General features: G+C 33.4%; 1 protein-coding gene across 3 annotated transcripts; it reads left to right on the forward strand.

Annotated features, from left to right (window-relative positions):
* The first annotated feature begins 4,864 nt into the window (after nucleotides 1-4,864).
* Nucleotides 4,865-18,768, forward strand: Gnmt (Glycine N-methyltransferase). Of its 3 annotated transcripts, none has more exons than XM_068771815.1 (6): nucleotides 4,865-4,918; nucleotides 8,324-8,546; nucleotides 15,472-15,599; nucleotides 16,424-16,683; nucleotides 17,655-17,770; nucleotides 18,603-18,768. In XM_068771815.1, exons 2-6 carry the CDS (start codon nucleotides 8,338-8,340, stop codon nucleotides 18,766-18,768), a joined length of 879 nt encoding a protein of 292 aa, XP_068627916.1. In that variant the 5' UTR covers nucleotides 4,865-4,918; nucleotides 8,324-8,337. The 3 variants fall into 3 exon arrangements, with proteins under 3 accessions (XP_068627916.1, XP_068627918.1, XP_068627917.1); XM_068771817.1 differs by lacking the exon at nucleotides 4,865-4,918 and adding an exon at nucleotides 7,969-8,036; XM_068771816.1 differs by lacking the exon at nucleotides 4,865-4,918 and adding an exon at nucleotides 7,977-8,052.
* The last annotated feature ends 1,827 nt before the right edge of the window (nucleotides 18,769-20,595 follow it).

Consider the following 20,595-nt stretch of genomic DNA (forward strand, 5'->3'; position numbering starts at 1 on the left):
TGTTAGTACAGGTCCTTAAAAGGTACTCCGATGTAAGAAAAACACTTGCCAGATGGTTTATACGTATAATACAATATCACAGCATAACTATCTCGATCTGACTTACAATAATCCTTTTATTGTTAAAGCGGTAGAAGCGACGCGTCTAGTCCGTAACGCATCGCGTCAGATAGAGCGAGATACACAGAGTCTAAAGAGTGAGTAGAAAAATGAATGCGTTCTTTTATAATGAATTTGGTAGCGTTCTAATAAACGCTACATATCGAACGCATTACCAACGTAAATAGTTATGGCGCTATATTAAAAGTTTTTTTTTGTCAATTCGCATTCTTAATATTTGCGTTTTAACGACTGTAGCCTTTACCTTATATATTTTCTGTATCTATTATACGTTAATTACTAAAAAGGTGCATATAACTGCCGGAAGGACCAAAAATCTAGATGACATCACTAAATAAATTATTAAACCTACTTCTACCCTCATTTGAATGATTATAGGTGTAAAAGCTTAAAGGGTATAGTTCTGTGGGATTTTAACTTGGGCCAGCAGATCTTAGAGGTCCAACAACACCAAGTCCGAAGTAAAAGTGTGTATACCAATGCCTCACTTTGCGTCGTGATTACATTTCAACAAATTACAGTGAAAATTAGTACTAACTAAGCATATATATATAGATGTAACTTCGAAAAAACGCAAAACGAGGTATTGGTTGGTATATTCAAGCTTAAAACAATGTTCAACCAATGAAAATCGTCAGCCAATCACAAGTCCAAAAATGTAGAGCGTCCGATCTATATAATTTTTTTTCTGTGGGATTCCCCTTTTCGATGCGCCGCTGACGATGACATCATTCAACTCCTACATTTGTATTTTGTATTTGTTGTAATTGATGTTGTGCTGCTAGCCGAACTAGGCTTTGTACAGCTTCATGGAAATTGAGCCCGTGGAAACGGCGGTCCACGGACTAAAACCTAAACTAAACCTACATTTGATTTGCTGTGATTTTATGTTACACCCTATCGAAAAATCATTTGTTTCAGAAATAATAAATGACGTAATGATATTATAATAAGAAACACTACATTTTCAAATTAACGTTCACTATCTGTTCAAAGTTATTGGTGTGTGACATTCCAATAAAAAAATGTAAATTAATGTAACATATTTCAGAGTAATAGCTGTATATACGATGATTGGAAATAGTTGTGAAAAACTTTTTACTGATAAATAATCTATATGTAAATTCACACGTATAGTCAACAGCCTGTATAAAGTTTTTCATTAATACCTACAGATAATCGTAGTAAATATTAAATATAGAAACTAATTTTATCTGTCCAAAAGAACATAAATGTTTTTGTTTTATTTATTCCATTTTCCTATTTCAGACCAAAGTTTTATTTTTCATCTGTATGCAAGAGAAAGGATAGAATAAAAAGTTTAGTTGTCAAAAATATTTTTTTTAAATACGCTAAAAAATGGTTATTTAGATTTATGTATTGTTATTGCTTTAGGATCCATACCTTAGGCCTAGGCTTTTTGTAGCGACGTTTAGTAATCTCGCTACAGCATTACTACAGACTCGTGTTAGTCGTATTTGCGACGGGGAGAGGAATCTGTTTATGAAATCCTTACATGCGACTGTATCGTGGCCAAAAGGCACACTGCATCGCCATGTACGAAGGCTCTAAGTAACTAAATCGAGGTTTATACAGCCCATGACTAGTTTGATGTAACGACAGGTCTTAAATGGCACATTACTTATTGTTCTGGTAAATTTATTTGGACATTTAGACTTAAGTTTTTGACCTGCCACACGTAAGCCACTTATGTTATCGCCCACATAAAGCGAAGAGAGAATAATTGTCTTATTGACAGAAGGTTACATTACTTCGTTTTACATAAACGTCGTCACGTGACTGTGGGAACCCTTTGTAAGAGCAACATGACGTCATCGTCAGCGGCGCGTCGGACAGGGGAATCCCACGCCAGAGCGCTCCATATTTATATCGAGCGAAAGAGACAGTGCTCTACAATACTTGTCGCCTTTAGAACGGCTGACTGCAATGATTGTTTTCGTAGTTCTAAGAATTTGTATAAATATGGGCTAAGTTTAATCAATATATACTTATCTAGCGGACTTCCTGTTTCTGAGAGCTCAATATCAAGCTGCACAATGCCTAAGCCGGCTAGCATCATAACGTCATTCAAATAACATACAGTATTTAACAAATTGCTAATTAAATGAATAAGTAAAAGTAAAAAAAAATTATAAGACAAAATTTTTTTTCAAGAAAACAAAAGAAGCTGTAAAAAACCAATTGTTACGAGGAATATAGATGAGAAAAAAATAGAGTGAAAGAAGATTAGAAATGAATAAATGAAAATGATACAAGGAAAGAGAAAAAGAAATAGTGAAAATAAATAGTATAAAATTGGAAAAAAAAATATCTTAACCTGAAACTTCAACGTCTCTGCCCTACATAAAACAGGGGTAACAAGGGCCATTTCAAAAAATAACTTATATATATTTTACGGTGCAATACACACTTTCAAATTCACGGACCTTTTCGTTCTGTGAAATCAGTACTAATGAAGCTGTAAAAGCGTCTAGACGAACAGCGTAAACATCTATAAAAATATTAATAAATAATATGTTGTAAATATGCAAATTTCTACTTTGGACTCCATGTTGTCATTACTTCCACGGCGCAAGCTCTAGGAAACATCGCACACCTTCAATATTATTCACACAAATATATAAATAGCGATGAAAATCTGGCAACACTAGTATTTCTTAAATGCTTATCGAACAATCATGCGGTCTACAAAAAACATATTCCTTATCTTATTTAAAATAAATGAATATTTCTATCTCTTACAAGACTCTACTTCTAAAGCTTGTTAACATATAGAAGTAGATATATCATTATGTATGTATAAATACGATACTTCCTTAATAATAAGCAGTTGTTATTGTAACAGCATATCGGCGATTTAAAACAAAAACAGATTTGATTTGCGAACGTAAAATGTTATCGTCGCTTATCATCTAGCGAGAAACGCAAGTCACGTCATCTTATGAAACAAAAACACGTTAATATTACACTTCTAGAACATATTTCATAAGATTTTCAACATTTCGAAATTATTTTGTTTCTCTAGAATTTTTTATTAGAAAACTCATTGCGTGCCTTTCGAAGACATATATAGTTTCAAATCTTAAATCAAGATGGCTGAGCGCTGAAAACATTTCTCTTACACCTCTTATTATAATAAACTAACAGACTTTGAATAAATCGATACATTATTTATTTTACCAGATTTATTATTTTTTGTATGATAACCTCTTTAAAGGTTTATACCCATAACTAATCAGCCAAATACGAAGTGTTTGTGTGGGCCGGGCACCGTCCAAACATTTTCTATTATCGATTTTTTTTAAATGTAATTAAACTATGCTACTGCGTTTTGGCCACCCACTGGGTGGATTGAAGACATGGTCGTCATCGTGGCGAACTTTCAGCAGGCCTATCCCTTCTAATGGACGTCTATAGGTTATACGTTTATGATGATTGCGTTGAATATGGAGACATTGATAAAAATTACAAAGTAATAATATATATTAAGATATCAATTAAAAATTATATTACAAGTACTTGTTTTATACTTAATAACATAAACATAATTTTCATGTTATCTTGAATAATAACATTGATTTTAACAAACCGTGCTTTATCTGAAAGCACAGATAATCAAAATTTTACATTTATATTTGAACTAACGCTTAGATTTTTTTATACAGCTTTTTCAAATTTTAATAATCGTAATAATCAATTAAATATTATCGAATTTTATCTCTAACAAAACACTTTATTTCACTTAAAAGTGAAGAAGCAGTGGGCAGGGTATATAAAGCACATAAGAAATCGCCTCTCAGACCCGGAAGGTTCTGGAGTTGATGCCACAAACAATCGAGTTAGAGCCGACAACAAGCCTATTGGATATTTATAAGGGAGGCCTGTACCTGACAGATGGATACCTAACGGTTGAAATGATATTGATTGTATAATCTGTAGTTATAAATATATTTATTGTCATAAAGTTTTAAAAAAATAAAGTTAACGACTCCTTAAGACTTGTACTAAACATAGTACATAAAATACAGAACTAACGCTCTTGTTATAGTTTCTCTTACATAATTTACTCAAAATACCCAAGTACTGAGGAATGTATTGTCAGTATGTACTATTTTAATAGTCAATTCAATCTTATTTGTTTGTATCACAGTCTAATTTTATTTCTCTGTATAGGTTAGGATATTTTTTGTGTACATACATACATTGTATAGTATTAATAAAAATAAAATAAACAGTAATACAAAAACTTTATTCGTTTTATTTTCCAATTTGGATTCTACACAATAATCAATTGTGTACTTAATGAAAGGAATGCTAGAAGTGCTCAAAATATAAACTAAAATCAAATAGCTGTCCTACGATGGCATTCCTCAATTTAAAATACGTGACTTTCAATAAATATTTCTTCGTTGTAAATGTAATAAATAATATTGACTTTAAACACTATTTTCGATATTTTTATTATCTATGTTTGTAACCAATTTTTTTAAGAAAAAAAATTAAAAAAAATGTCATTCTAGGCTTAATACAGAAAATTGATATTTGTTTAAAATATCAAATAACCTAAAAGTTATACAACGCATATTAATTTAATATAAAAAAATATGAATGAAAAGATTTCTATGAAGTTATTACAATTGTTACTAATAATTTAGGCAGAAAAAATGGCGATTTAATAATTTACTCACAGAACGATATACGTAGGACGCTCAGTTCAACCGGCGCGGACCTGAGAAGCAGACGCGAGTTACTTGAAGAAATATTGCATCATCATTTAGTAAGTGAATAACATCGTGTTCATCATGGACTGTCTGTTAACTGTGCGCTTGTTTACAACTAAACGTTTTAATTGTGAATACAAGACGAATGAAGATACTGTATTAGGTACGCATTTAAACTTAGGATTTGTGTAGTAACGTCTTGAGATTGAATTTCAAATCATTTAATCGTGCCATTATAGAGAATATAAAACCAACAATTTACAAATTAACATACAATATTTACGATTTATTCTATTGAAAGTAGAAAGAAAAAATCGTAGTCATATACGCGCTATACTTGCGAAATAAATGACGCATTAGAATTTTTAGAAAGCCTTTTATTACGTTAGTTGAAACAGTAGAACTTTTAACTGTCTATCTAAACAGAATATAAATCGATTCGGCCATTTATAAAATCGGAAATAAAATATATCTCATTTGTTTTATTATTTGCATTTTTTCAAATTTGAAAAACATTATATATGCAATGTTTTTTAAACTATTTCAAAGTTTAATAATTAAAAATCAATCATAAATTGTATGTCAACATGATTAGTTTTAAAATAGATGTAAATTTATTTTAAATTTACATTTTTATGGCTCTTTAATTACTTTAATTCTTTTTCATATTTTTAATCTATACCAATTTTGAAATAGATTTTCGATTATAAGCATAAGAAAGGCAATAAAAAGAAATCAAATGTAATTTTTGCGTAACTAATGCAATACCGTAATATATAAGAATGTATTACTTCATTTAAACAATTGGTTGCGTAATTTCAAAAGAGATTGTCTCTCAATATGTTCAGATATATATTTTAAAAAGTATTAGTGTCCGTTTGGAGAAACTTTTATTATAGACATATATGCTATGATATTGCAATGAGTTTCGGTATAATAATGCTGCGATAAAATTTGAATGCGGTATTTTATATATCATCAGATTTAAGTTATTAAATATATACTAGGAACTAAAAGAGTTGTAATAATAAATCAAGATAATTTTAGAAGCGGTCATTGTGATCTAAGGTTTGTGCTGACATTTAAAGAGCATTAGGTATGCTTCAATATTTTCAACGTATAGCTATATATACCAGGGGTCGGCAACGTTTTTATTGTAAATATTAAATTAAAAATTAATGGCGGGCGCCAACTATTTTATGACATGACAAATATATAAAAGTAATATTAATTTTTATAAAATATATTCATCTATAAATTTAATTAAAGAACATGGTTATTATTAATCATAAATAAATATAGAAGGTTTGTAAGTATTTTAAAGATGGTGGCTAGAGCAATGACATACTTTTTATATAAAATGATTTTGATGGGATTTTTGGGGCTGCCATATCATCTGTAATTTTTTCATAGTCGATCATATACGACGTTTTGAATTTCTTGTCTAAATTAACAATAGTTTAACCCTTTCCACTTCAAGGCTGTTATGTAGCATCGATAAAATTTAATTGAATTATAGTATCTTGCGATTCTAGAATATGTTTCATTCATTCGTGATTCAAACATTTTAATAACAAAAACCTTTCCTGTTTTAAAATGTTCCGCAAAAAGAAGTATTACACCATGTCGAGTATCACTCGACAGTGGACCTTGTGGAACAAAATCAGTGTCGAGTGACACTCGACATCGGAGTCGAAAGGGTTAAGGGCGCACTGAAGTTTATTGAGGGCGAAGTGAGTGTTCAGAAATAATAAATAACGTAATGATAATATAATAAGAAAGTGTTTTTAAAATTCTGATTACTATATATGTTATGTATTATAAATTCTGTTAATTATTGTTTACTATCTACCTCTGCAGTCTTTGCATTGCCAGCGGTGAATGGGCCTGTATATAATTTATATCGGCCGTATTTCAGGACAAAAACCAATATACGGAACCCTAAAATTGTCAAAGTATTTTAGAAAACGTAACCCTAATTATTTAATATTTTTTTGATGTATATAAGTAAAGAAAAGTATTCTTAAATAGTAAATGGTGTTCAGAAATGAAGATTGGAAAGTAGTTATATTTTTTTTTCTTTTTTTCTTATCGAAAATTTATCACAGATAATAAAACAGGAATATGTAGGAGGATTTATAGTATAATTAGTACGCAAGTAAGATAATACACGTCACATTTTAAATTTAAAAATAGAATTAGTATTTGTGTATATGTATTTATTTATATTTAAATTGTTTAATATACTAACCTATTGATGATCTAGTTTTTATTATATTAAATTCATTTTATATTATCACATTATATTATTGATTTGTTTCGTATTTTATATAGGTAGCATACATTAATATATTACTGTAATGAAAATGTAAGGTGAATTTGTTAATAGAATATAAATTCTTTATGTATACTTTCAAATCAATTTCATTCTCTTCAAAGTAAATCCCGACCGATAAAACGCAGTTTTACCAACGCTTTTTCCTGGCCTCAACACTGTAGGAATAGTCTTTTCAGTGGAGACTTTTAGACTTTAGATTCAGTTGTTATGTCCCCGATCGAGTCAAAATGGCGTCCCCGCATTGGCCTTTTGAGATCTCTCTATAGCCAAAAGTCGCAAGGAGCTAAATCGGACTAATACGGTGGCTGCAGAACGAAAGAGTTTTTGACCTTTTTTTTAAAAAAAATGAACGATTTTTAGCACTACCCAAGACCTACGCGTTCGGTAAAATTGTAACATTTGCAAAAAACATGTTTAACTCTGAGACAATTAAATATTTTCTTATATAGACAGTCCTACCAACCTACAAAAAAATTACCTACCTTCCTAAAGCCCGAAGTTTTAAATGACAATTTCATATTAATTTTTGATCACATAGTAGTGGATTATCATTATGTATATACGTAGCATTTAACCAAAAATTGTTCCGAATTTAAAATTATTCCACGGACTCACTAGAGTCGGACAAACAAAAAATGTTATTTGCCAAGAGTATCTGACATAGAGCTGATATTACGCACTCACACAGCTGTAAATTGTAACTGATAAGACGAGACGTTAGTGTCGTCATGTTGCGACTTACCCGTAGCGGTTTCGATTCAGTACTAAGCTGCCTCTGTCGGTGAACGGTTGCCTTGCATGTGTGCGCGCTGGTGTGTTCGTGTAAAACTAGTGAGGTGACATTAATAAACAGTTACGGTTTTTAATAATTTATTTTTGAATGTAAATAGAGAAATACGAAATAACAGGAAATCCCTATTTCCTTTGATCTCGTCATAACTTGCCAGCAACTACCAATTTTATTCATTTCTCATTCATTCATCCATAAATATATATATATATATATATATTTATGAATGAATATATATATATAATGTACGAGGTGTTTCGTATTTGTGCGCTATGAGGTCAGCTCGTGGCTGGGATGGGATAGGCTGTCATGATGATGAATATAAAATTACAGGACCCTGCTGAAAAATGTCGGCGGATAAGGTGTTCCACTCACGGTCGCAAGGTATACCCTCCGAGGGTGTCAAGGACCAGTATGCGGATGGTAAGGCGGCGCGAGTCTGGAAGAAGTACATTGGCGACAGCAACCAGCGCACGCAGAACTACAAGGACTTCCTCACGGGCCTGCTGAGGAAGCACAACTGTGTCCGTGTTCTCGACGCCGCATGTGGAACGGGGTAAGTTTGTGGTCTCCATTCCAGAATCTTAATGCCCTAACTGCCATATGCGGTATGTAGCCACTTCAAGCAGACTGCCACTTCAACCACCGGTCTATTATTATAAAAGAGTATAGTCAACTATGGATAATTATGGAATAAATATATAGATACAAAGTATAAATAAACATTGTAAATAAAGAAAAGAGATATATATATTTTGTGATATAAGAACCAAATGTAATCAGGAATGTAAAGACGGAAGAAAGGCAATGTGTGAAAGAAGATAAGTAGAGAAGAATGAAAGATTTTTGGTGAAAGATGAGAGGAAAGAGAGGATAGCAAGAATAAAAAAAGTCTGAAATTACTCACATTCGAAATGTACGAAAGAGACGTCCCCAAAAAGGAGGAAAAATAAAAAAAATACCGACCTACGCCAGTTATTTTTGTTTGTTTATGAATCTTTTTATCCCTGATTTGGTATAGCCAGATCCAAAGCTTGTTGAATGAGCTAGCCTGTAAATGAGACCCTGAAGTTAAAGACCAAGTTTTAGTGTCAAAGATCATCATTGCTAACACACTTATATTTTCATCTCCATTAACCCTTCGTGTGGCGCTGTCAGTGTCGGGAACGAGTTTATTTAATTGATAAATGAAATATTATTATTTTTAATCCTGTGAACTGTATTACGCCAGGCCAGGGCATGCGATTTTAAACTATATTTTTAAGGCAATTCGATATAGTGTTGCCTATTTTATTTCGGGCAGATCTTTCCCGTACGCTTCATACAGTTCGGACAGATATATCCATAGACAGTGGACAGGTTAAGAAGGGATATAAATAGGGCAGATGTATCAAATGTATCTGTATAAAAAATTTCTGGTTTAAGTTGGTTTTGATCAGAGATTTTGAAGATCAAATGAATCGATTGCTTAAATATAGTAGTTGCAAGAACAGTTCGTGATATACATATAATGTATATCTGTCAAATGACGATTAAAAAAAAATAATTACACTTATTTCAGAGTGATAACTGTGTTAATGATTTAATGTCTTAATTAGCTTTGTCAACGACTTCGCCCTCGAGAAATTCAACAAAATAAGTATTTAGTTTTTGTTTCATTATTTAAAAAAAATAAAAGCCTAAGTTACTCCTCATTACATCAGCTACCTACCAATATAAGTCCCATCAATCTATACGGCCAAAAATACATACAGACGAAAAATAAAAAAAACAATTTCTGTACATATACCGTATATATTAACACGCGTGTAGCAAAAAGCGGTTATTTTAATATTAAAAACACCAGTTTTATATATTTGCATAGATAACATACAAGATATATTTACTGAAATAAGTTGTATATTTCGTACAATTCAATACTACTTATATGTTGTTTGCTTTGTAATGATTTATATGATGTCGTTTCAACCCACAGATGCCTGCTGTAAGACATAGCTCCCCCCCTTCCAAAATATCTATAGGGTATATACCATAATCACCACATTTGTGAGCAGATAGTATCTCTAAAATCGAACCTGAGACATGCGACAAATCTCAGTCCTTGCTTCTGTGCTACCACTGCTTAGTTTCAGTTGTCAAAAATTTGACAGCTAGAGAAAGGTGTTTTTGTTTACTCTGTGGACAATTCTTCTCGCAATTTTTCCTTCTCTTTGAGAATCTTCCTGGTCGATCAGGGATACATAAAAAAATCTTAAATTAATTCTATTTAATACTATATCGGTGACCGGACAATAATGTCGCTTTTTTAAGTGAAATTCACAAGACTGATTTTTAAACGAGTTTATATTTCGAATCAACAATATATTCACCTTCGTTATCAACAACCTTTTGCTATCTAGTATATTAATTTTTCAATGCCGGAGCGGTAACAATTCAATCGGTGTTTCTGGGAAATATATCCACAAAAACTAAATTACTTTCCGATCCTGCTAATATTTATTGTATACGTAATATCAAAAAGAAAAAAGTAATGTTAACAGGAAAAGTACGCGGTTTTATCACTCGAAGCAATGAGGCAAGATATTTGTAATGTAGCAATAAAGTTGAATAAGTAAAAGAAAAGACATTATTTTCTCTTAAATCACGAAGGTAATAATTTGAAACGTATTACTGCACAGTAAACAGGTTTCAAGGGAAAAGGTTTCTTCTTGGACCAGTTTTTGTGTGTGCCGCCGGGACCTTGACAGTGTAATGTCGCAGCATATAAAGTATATCAAGAAAATTTCTTATTCCCTCATACAGGTAAATTGGAAATAGGTATAGAAGCTTTAGCTGTGAATGTATAGCTAATGTTCTATAAATTAATATATATCAGGGGTAGCCAAGCTCCTTGATGGTTCGAGCCATTGTTCGAAATTTGAAATTTTTTGCGAGCCGCAATTTAATACGCATTTAAAACACGGAAACTAATATTTTTATAAAAATAAATACATTTAAAAAACTTTTAAGTTAAACGGTTTTTGATACCCATATTGTGGTGGTTGTGGACAAATATGTACCTAGTCCGCCATATTGGAACGGCGTCCATCTTGAATTTTAAATTTTGACATAATCATCGGGTTTTACTAGTGTAGCCCTTTCATTACATACCCATATTGAGGGGGTTAAGGAAAAATATGTAATTCGCCATTTTGTATCGGCGGCCATCTTAAATTTATAATGTTATTGATTTTTTTTATATTGTATTGTCATCTAAATTAAACGTGTGTACCAAATTTCAGATCAATCTGCAACGGGAAGGTGCTTAAATTTTAATTTCTAATTTTGATCCAAATAAATTCCGTACGGGGTCGAACTAAATAAAACCGTTTAATAATATTTATTGAAATTTAACCAAAAGTACAAAATATGTGTATTGAAGTTAGATATAACGGCACACGTATATGACAGCACTCCTAATAATACTTAAGATGCCGGTTAGTTAATTACGATCGGTGTTTGTATTTCGCTAACTTTATGGTGGAATAATAATAATTATTATTCACATCAGTGATTTGTTTCGATTTCCCAGCAGCTGACATAGGTAATATAAATTGAAACATTGAAATAATTCGACAATCAATCGGAGCCAAAAATAATCGTTCAAAGAGCCGCAGTTTGGTCACCCCTGGATATAATAAAAAACAATGTTTTCAGAAATAATTAACGACGTAATGGTGATATAATAAGACATACATTTTCAAGTTAAAATGAATTATTTTTTGCTGTTGCTATACATACCGACTATTAAATTCTTCAGAAATTATTGTCCTGTTTTATTCGAATAGAAAAACTATATATTTCAAAGTAGATGTAAAATATTTTTGTTAACAATTAGCTAAGAAAAAGCGTAGTAAGGATTCGTGCAGTACCACGCATTAAATATTGCACAACGGCCTTTGGAAAGAGACAATTCAGAGCACTATCTATGTAACGTTATGTCAGACGTGCGACAGAGATAATGCTCTACGAAGTTGGCCGATTGTCTCTTTCTAAAGGTCGATGTGCAATATTTATCGCCGGGTATTGTGTAACTACATATTTAAATTAATTATTGTTAACAATATGTGTTTGCAGTACTTTTAGTAATTTTTTTTGGTTTTTATTTTATTATGATACAGCATACAAAAATACATACAAACCTAAATTTTCACCCCTCTACGATCAACCCTTATCTTACATTTGTTAATTAAAAACTTTTTTTTTTTTGCAAAACAACGTTTGCAGGATCAGCTAGTAATTTATAAGGTTTATAATTAGGTATTTTTGCTGACAAGTAAACCATACATGGAGTTCTTTGAAAGCTTTTTTGAATGTATTTACAATCAACCTGTATAATGAGGAAAAATAACTATGAAATTTAATTGAATAACTAAAAAATTTTTGCAAACATTATTAGCGATGTTCGTATAAATCATGTTTCTTATCTCTATATTATATTTACGTAAGATGTTGTAATTATGTTTAAGTATTGAAAATACAAGATAACTATTTAACCTTTTGCCTTCAGTACTGATATAAACCGCTAAGCAAACTATTCTACACGATAGCCTGTTGCTAGGTTCGATGTTAAATAAATTATATTTATAAAAAAGCAATCTCCATTACTTCAGAGAGTATATTTAAAATAATATTCAAAATTTATTACCGTAGAAATGAGGCGGTTAAAATGGCACTTAATGAAACCTTGAAGGTACAATAATCGAAGATCATTCACCAACAATTCAACTTTTAGGTGTTTTGGAAAGGTTCTCGAGTGGCGATCACCGGCAGACACGGTATGGGTGGGCACGCCCTCTAGGTGGACTTAAGTTCGAGAACTTAAGACACTTAAGGTAGCAAGGAGTTGCTCATCTCAACCCTTGGACCCCTGTCGGGAGTAATGCACTGCCCACGTATAACGAGACTCACTCATCACATCGCCGCCCACGAGAGACGGTCATGGTCGACCCATGTCACTTCTGACCAACGAATAGTCCTCGTTTTACAAACCACTACACTACAATCATAACACTACACCTACACGTGTATAGTCCCTTTTCATGCAAATGTCTTACTCTTTTATACGCGAAGCTCTGGACCTCTGATCTTAAGCGATGACAAGTGCTGCGAAGGTACATGCACGCCCAGAAGAAACCAATTCACTCTGGTCTTGATGACTCCCGAGTTATAATTGTCTAGAAACATTGACGGCCGGTAGGTTGTTTTACTTCTTGTATGTTCGCATTATTAGAAGTGTTAGCGAAACGCATAGTGCGGGTAGAATGAATTTCAACTGTGAACGGATGTGAATCCGTGCGTCTTGTTGTCCGATGTAAGAAAGAAGGTTTGCATACACACACATAAATCTAATATATAAAATTCTCGTGTCACGGTGTTCGAACTTGAACTCCTCCTAAACGGCTTGACCGACTTTTACCAAATTTTATATGCGTATTCAGTAGGTCTGAGAATCGGCTACTATCTATTTTTCATACCCCTAAGTGATAAGGGTGGTCCACCCCTAAATTATTTTTTTATTTTTTAGACAATTTTTTTGGTTTTTATTTTATTATGATACAGCATACAAAAATACATACAACCTTAAATTTTCACCCCTCTACGATCAACCCTTATTTTTTTTGTTAATTAAAACCCTATTTTTTTTGCAAAACAACGTTTGCGGGAACAGCTAGTGTGTGTGTGTGTGTGTGTGTGTGTGCGTGTGCGCGTGTGCGTGTGCGTGTGTGTGTGTTATGATTTCGTTGCTTTTATCAGAAATTTTTTTTCTGCGTACTGCTCTGAAATCAACGCGTTTGTAGGTTCATGTTACATCCTGGAACCTAGTCGCTGGTACTTCTGGCTAATCTGTCGTGACATTTCGTGTGACAGAAGCAAGCGTGGCCGTAACTTTTTTCTCTAAAATGTAGGCGTTCGCCAATGCTCACCAGATATCGAGTGTGTAAGTGTATAAATATAATTTATATAACATACTAGCAGTGCCCTGAGACTTCTTCCACGTGGAATTAACAAAAAATATTTAGTTTTATTCTTCCCATAATGCAGTAGTTTGTATATCATAGTCGTATTCGATGTAACTGGACTAGGATCACCCAACGCATCATTTTTAGCCATGGACCTCTTGTTTCCGGGAGCTTATCGATGAAGCTTTACAAAGCGAAAACCAGCTAACAACATGACGTCTATCACATCAAATGAACAACAGGCGGTGGAGAACCGGTCATAGAGTGCATCTTTAAGAGGAGTCTTGTAGTGGGAGTCGAAGCTGGAAATAAAATGAATTCTGCAAATAGATCTTGCTCTAAGTCTTCCTTATAGATTTAAAAGTAGACCGGTAAGATAGCTTGGTGTATCCAGTGTGTTCCAACATGATGAAGGTCATATCCACCTTTTAGTTTCAGGAGTAGGAGATCAGTGCGCTGCGCATGCTGGTCTGTCGTCTTCACTCCAGAATCATTATTAATAAAAGGCTTTACAATAAGGTCTTTTAGTCATCGATTTATAACAAGTGTTTTATAAAAGCAATATTATTATACATTTAACAAGAATATGTCCGCAGCGTAAATGCTATAAAATAAAAAAAAAACAATATTATTTGAAAGAGGCCACCATTTGTATTCAAAATTAATAAACCTAAAAAGATAGTAAACAGAGATCGTCATAGGATGTCTAACAAGGTGGATACATTTAATGGAATCAGGCGTTACCTCGCGGAAGTCCATCCTAAGTAAGAAAAGGACCAATATTTAGCCACTTCCGCACATGCAGTGGTAGTCGTGCAATAAAATGCACCGCCCGCCAGCCCGCTGATAACACAGAGCTCTGTGTTTGGCACTAATCGGTGTAACGTAACTTCTGAAAATGCCCCGTGGAGGGGTGAAACACGTGTTGAGTGATTTGGCGGTGGCGGTTGTGTGATTCGCATTGTTTACCGCATACGCATTTATCAGCGGGCTGGCGGGCGGTGCATTTCATTGCACGACAACCACTGCATGTGCGGAAGTGGCTAAATATTGGTCCTTTTCTTACTAAGGTGGATACGGGCTGATTCCAAAAGGTCTCTTTTTGTTACTCGTTCTCTTTACTTTCTTTGGGGCAAGGGACGTTACTGTTCGAGTGTAAATATATTTTTTTCATTTTTATTTTAATCCTTGCCGTTGCTCCTAGCAATGGTCTGTTACACCACTTCTCTGCAGAATCTCAGAAATGTAGTACATTCGTCCTCGTACATGAGGGAAGCGACTCTATCATCTTCCACTTTCTTGCCCATCACAACCTTGAGAGCAAAATTGGTCCCATTAGAAAGACATAGGCGAAGGCTATGTCTGATGATGATGATGAACATCATCATTGGTTAAAAAAAATAGCATTAAATATATAGCCTTTCTTTTGTGTACAACATCAAATATTAAACATAGTTTTAAATCCATATTTGTTCTCAGGATCGACTCCATGATGCTGGTGGACGAGGGTTTCAAAGTGGTGTCGGTGGACGCCTCCGACAAGATGTTGAAACATGCGTTGAAGGCGCGCTGGGAGAAGCGGAAAGACAAGCGGTACGACGAATGGGGTACGTACCAAAATTATACCAGCATTCTCGACTTAATTCATTTAGAAATGCAAACAGGAAACAGATGCATTGAAATGTTTCAATTAAACCGATGCACATCTGATGATTTACATTGATTTCCAGTTGAACTCATAAGAAATATTTTAGAAGAGCCATTAGAATCTGACTGTGTTGCCTTATGACAACATCGTTCATCTAAAAGCATTTGAGGTTTTTGTATGCGATAATCTGCGAAGGCCAAGAAATTCAAAATACTAAATACATCACGTGCTTTAGTGTGATCATCTTTGATGACAATTTTTTTTGTTTCTTTTTCTACAAGACTATTAATATTGTTTATAATTAAGGTATTATTAAACGGTTTTATTTAGTTCGACCCGTACAGAATTTGTTTATTTGGGTCAAAATTAGAAATTGAAATTTAAGCACCTTCCCGTTGTCAGATTGATCTGAAATTTGGTACACACATTTAATTTAGATGACAATATAATATAATAAAATCAATAACATTATAAATCTAAGATGGCCGCCGATACAAAATGGCGGATTACGTATAATTCCTTTACCCCCCCAATATGGGTATCAAATGAAAGGGCTACACTAGTAAAACACGATGATTATGTCAAAATTTAAAATTCAAGATGGACGCCGTTCCAATATGGCGGACTAGGTACATATTTTTCCACAACCACCACAACATGGGTATCAAAAAACCGTTTAACTTAAAAGTTTTTTTTAAATGTATTCATTTTTATAACATATACTATGTGTTCTCTATATAGGATTCAAAGTTAATAATAATATAAATAAATAATTTGTCACAGTAATCGAGGAGGCGAGCTGGGAGACGCTTCCCCGTGATATCCAGTCGTTCCTCCCCGGGGCGAAGTTCGACGCGGTGATTTGCCTGGGCAACTCGTTCGCCCACTTGCTGGACGAGTACGAAGACCAGAGGACGCAGAGGATGTGCCTCGAGAACTTCGCGAGGGTGCTGAAGCCGGGCGGGTTGCTCTTCATCGACCACAGGAACTACGATGCAATGATTGACAGCGGGGCGACACCGGGGCACTCTATTTACTACAATGTAAGTTACGAGATTATTAAATGTGTACAATACCCGACGATAAATATTGCATATCGACATTTGGAAAGAGACAATCGGCTAAATTCGGCTTCGTAGAGCACTATCTCTGTCTCACACTATGTCACGTTTTGTCAGTCGTATTTCGCACGAACTGTCAACAACGGCTGTCTCTTTTCCGATTGTCTCTTTCCAAAGGTCGATGTGCAATATTTATACCCGAGTCCTGTAGTGTCTTCTATTCTTATTATTCTACCACTAGCGCCATCTATTGTTATCGTCAGATATACCGGCGTTCCGACACGTATGTACATACTAAAATAGTTGCATATTTTTTGTGTCACCGTTTTTTGGGACTTCTCGTTCTTCCCTACCATGTGGCAGCGACTATTTATATAATTAATAATATTTCACTGAATATTATTATTATTATTATCATGCTTTTCTTTCATCCTTCTTAATATCTTGCTTTCTTTTTCTTATCTTTCCTTTTGTACATCGCCTCACTTCTATCGCCTTCTTCACATAAATTACACCTAAATTTTGTCAAAAAAATTGTTATCTTTTTAAAACATTTTCCAAGCGCATTTTTACTACGACTCCCATAACAAATCCTCAGGCCACTTATTTTTAGTTTTGTTAAGTTTAGCAAATATTCTTAATTCAGTAATAAGAGAAATTTATTACTTGGCCTTTGACTATAATAAACTTGTCTTAACAGTTTTAGTTTAATGAACTTTAATCATTTCTTGATGATTATATTTTGAGCATAGTTTAGTTCTTCACCATCGTGTCTGCAGATAGATGGACATTGTAAAGCCTCACTGATCACCATAATCACAGCCACTTCCCGCGAGGCCTGCCCACGCAAGCAATTCTTCAAGCTGTGTCAGTGATCTTAGATCTTCTGTGGATATCCTCATTCCATTAACAATGTACTAAATATTACTTTTTTTTAATTCCCAATATTCCAGTGCAAGTATCCGGTTGACATAAAAACGTCGGTGCTGGTGGTGCGTGGAAAGCCCGAGCTGGTGGCCCTGGACTACTGCATCGGTGCCACAGCCGACGGGGAGATCAGCGAAAAGAGGTTACTCCATTATATCATTCATTTTTAGGATAAAAATTCTCATTACATGTAACACATTGTTTGTCTGAAATGGCAGTTGGCGAGGTACATCGTGAAAAAGACAACCGTTCGTTTTTCAAAAAATTTTCCTATCCGGTGACACGTGTCATTTGTCAATTTTCGGTGTTGCCAAACTACGGCTTTACAACTTCGTCGTAATCACGGACCCGAAATTTGAGTCATAAAATCATCTCTGGAAAATTTATTTAATGTTCCAATATAATACAACAATACAGGACTGTTACATATCTCAGGAGCGGTAAAATGGTATCTCAATAGTCTTGTATTGTAACTGAATAAAGTCACTCTAAAGAAAAATGTTTAAATTTAATTTAATTTTTATTCTAACAACACTTTTATTTATAATTTCTAATTTAATTTTTTAGGTTAGGTAACATTTTAACTTAAGTTTATGTCGCTGTAGAGTTTAAATTGAAACGAAATGTTGCCAACATCAACAAGGATAAAAATAAGAAAAGGACCAATATTTAGCCACTTCCGCACAATAGTCAGTTCCGTTCAACGTAGTCGTGCAATAAAGTGCACCACCCGCCAGCTCGTTGATAAATGCATATGCGGCAAACAATGCGAATCACACAACCGCCACCGCCAAATCACTCAACACGTGTTTCACCCCTCCAGGGGGCATCTTCAGTAGTCATGTTACACCAATTAGTGCCAAACACAGAGTTGACTCAGATAGGACCCATCCATAGGATGGACTTCCGCAAAGAAACGCCTGATTCCATTAAATATTTAAGGATAAAAATGTTAATATAAATTTTAATTACAGCGAATTCCGTCTCTGCTATTACCCGCACAAACTGGACAGGTTCAGCAAGATGTTGGATGAGGCGTTCGACATGAAGGCGAAGCACAGCATATATGCGGATTTCAAAGCACTAGACCAAGTCGATAACCCAGCCTATTATATCCACGTCATGCAGAAATCACAATAATGTTCCTATTTTAATCGTTCTTATAGATTTATCTATGACCATTGTTATACACTTAACCCTAAAATGCATAATTTTTATTTATACACCAATACCTCGCTTTGCTTCGTTTCGTTTTGCGTTTTTTTCGAAGTTGCGTTGCTGCTTAATTAGTACTAATTTTCACAGTGCGTCGTTCGATTTTCGAGGTTTCGTTGTTTTTGGTTCGAGTCTAAATTTTTTTTTTTAAATTTACTTTTTTTTTCCAAAATTTTTTGGGCCTTTAGGCCTTAGATTGTTTCTAATAGCGCCGTGCCATCAAAACTCGGGGATTCCCTTTCTAACTAAAAATCAACGCAATTTGAATACGGTTTTATTTTCACTTTGTTTTGCTAATTTTAGAGTTCAGTTTCAATTATGTAGTGTGTTGGCTTTTTTTAAAAGAGAATAATAAATTTTTATAAATTTTTACGTGATGTTTCTGGTTACAAAAAAGGTAAATATTATTCCAATTTATTTATTGACAGAGTTATGTTATCATTGTTTTTTAAATGTTTACTTTGTTCAATTGTCTTTTTAAAAAGTAGTATTTTCGTGACCCTGGAACCTATCTTCGATCTGTACATGGTTTGCTATAGAAAATCTTATTTCAATTTGCGGCATTTCAATTTGCGTCGTGTTTTTTTTGGAACGTAACCACGACGCAAAGTGAGGTATTGGTGTACTTTAAAAAATATGTACTTGCAGATAAGTACACTACAATTCAGGGAAATATATATATACATTTATATACACCTAATTTTATATTTATTAAAAAAACCTCATGTTGCACATATATAACACTATGCATTTATAGTACACTATTGTATTCAAAGTGATATGTTGCAGTTATTCATCATTATGCATTTTAAGTGTTAAAACCATCTTAAAGGTGTTATTTAGAATAAATAGTTAAAATGTGCTTAGCACAGATTATAAATTAAATAAACGTCGAAATATATTATCTGTGTATGTTTTAATAGTTCTTGGCGCCAAAAACACTATTGACATTTACAAATTGTTTAAAAAACAATTAAGTTTATTTTGTATTTTTGCAATTACGATTGTACAGCTTGTTATTTCCAAATATCTTTCTTATTATATAGATAAAGGTAAATTGTGAATTAATCTCAGACCCAAATTTAGTTAATAGGGTCAACTCAAAATGAAACATCAAATGAACTGTGATGAAATGTTTATTTTTATAAATATTGTGGTTTTAATGTTTTGTTTTATTTATATATCATCATATACACTAAGACAGTAATAAACATTTAAAGCATATTTCTTATAGGATATGTGAATGGTCTATAATAATTGGCTGAAAATATTATAATAAAATGTTATCTTTAATGTAATCCACGATTGTTAAACTACTTAAAGAAAAATGACAATAATATATTTTCTCCATTAAATTTAATTACAAGGAAGAGGTACAGCACCTGGCGATAAATATTGCACATCGACCTTTTGAAAGAGACAATTCGTAGAGCATTATCTCTGTCCCACACTACCCTTGTGACGTTTTGTTAGTCGTATTTCGTGCGACAGGGATAACGCTCTACGAAACCGAAATTAGCCGATCGTCTCTTTCCAAAGGTCGATCGGTATTTATCGCCGGGTATTGTATATGCACTTTTTTAAATGTTGGATTGCCGAAAAACTATTTTATTTCATAACAGAATAAGCTTGTTAGTTCAACTATAACATATAATACTTTTAGATTTTTCCCTATTAATGAGCGCGTTGTTGGAGATACTTCCGCCACTTCTCTGAGCTAACATTTTATAAAATAGTTATAATGTTCGCTTT

The sequence above is a fragment of the Battus philenor genome, unplaced genomic scaffold (assembly GCF_028537555.1).
Source record: "Battus philenor isolate CCGP_79_NKW_IND1 unplaced genomic scaffold, ilBatPhil1.0.hap1 SCAF_4, whole genome shotgun sequence".
NCBI classification, from domain to species: domain Eukaryota; kingdom Metazoa; phylum Arthropoda; class Insecta; order Lepidoptera; family Papilionidae; genus Battus; species Battus philenor.

Excerpts from the sequence above, each read along its gene's own strand:
- Gnmt (XM_068771815.1), top strand. The coding sequence starts at position 8,338 with ATGTCGGCGGATAAGGTGTTCCACTCACGGTCGCAAGGTATACCCTCC. Across the intron at positions 8,547-15,471 it reads GACGCCGCATGTGGAACGGG|GATCGACTCCATGATGCTGG; the intron begins GTAAGTTTGTGG and ends ATTTGTTCTCAG. Across the intron at positions 15,600-16,423 it reads CAAGCGGTACGACGAATGGG|TAATCGAGGAGGCGAGCTGG; the intron begins GTACGTACCAAA and ends AATTTGTCACAG.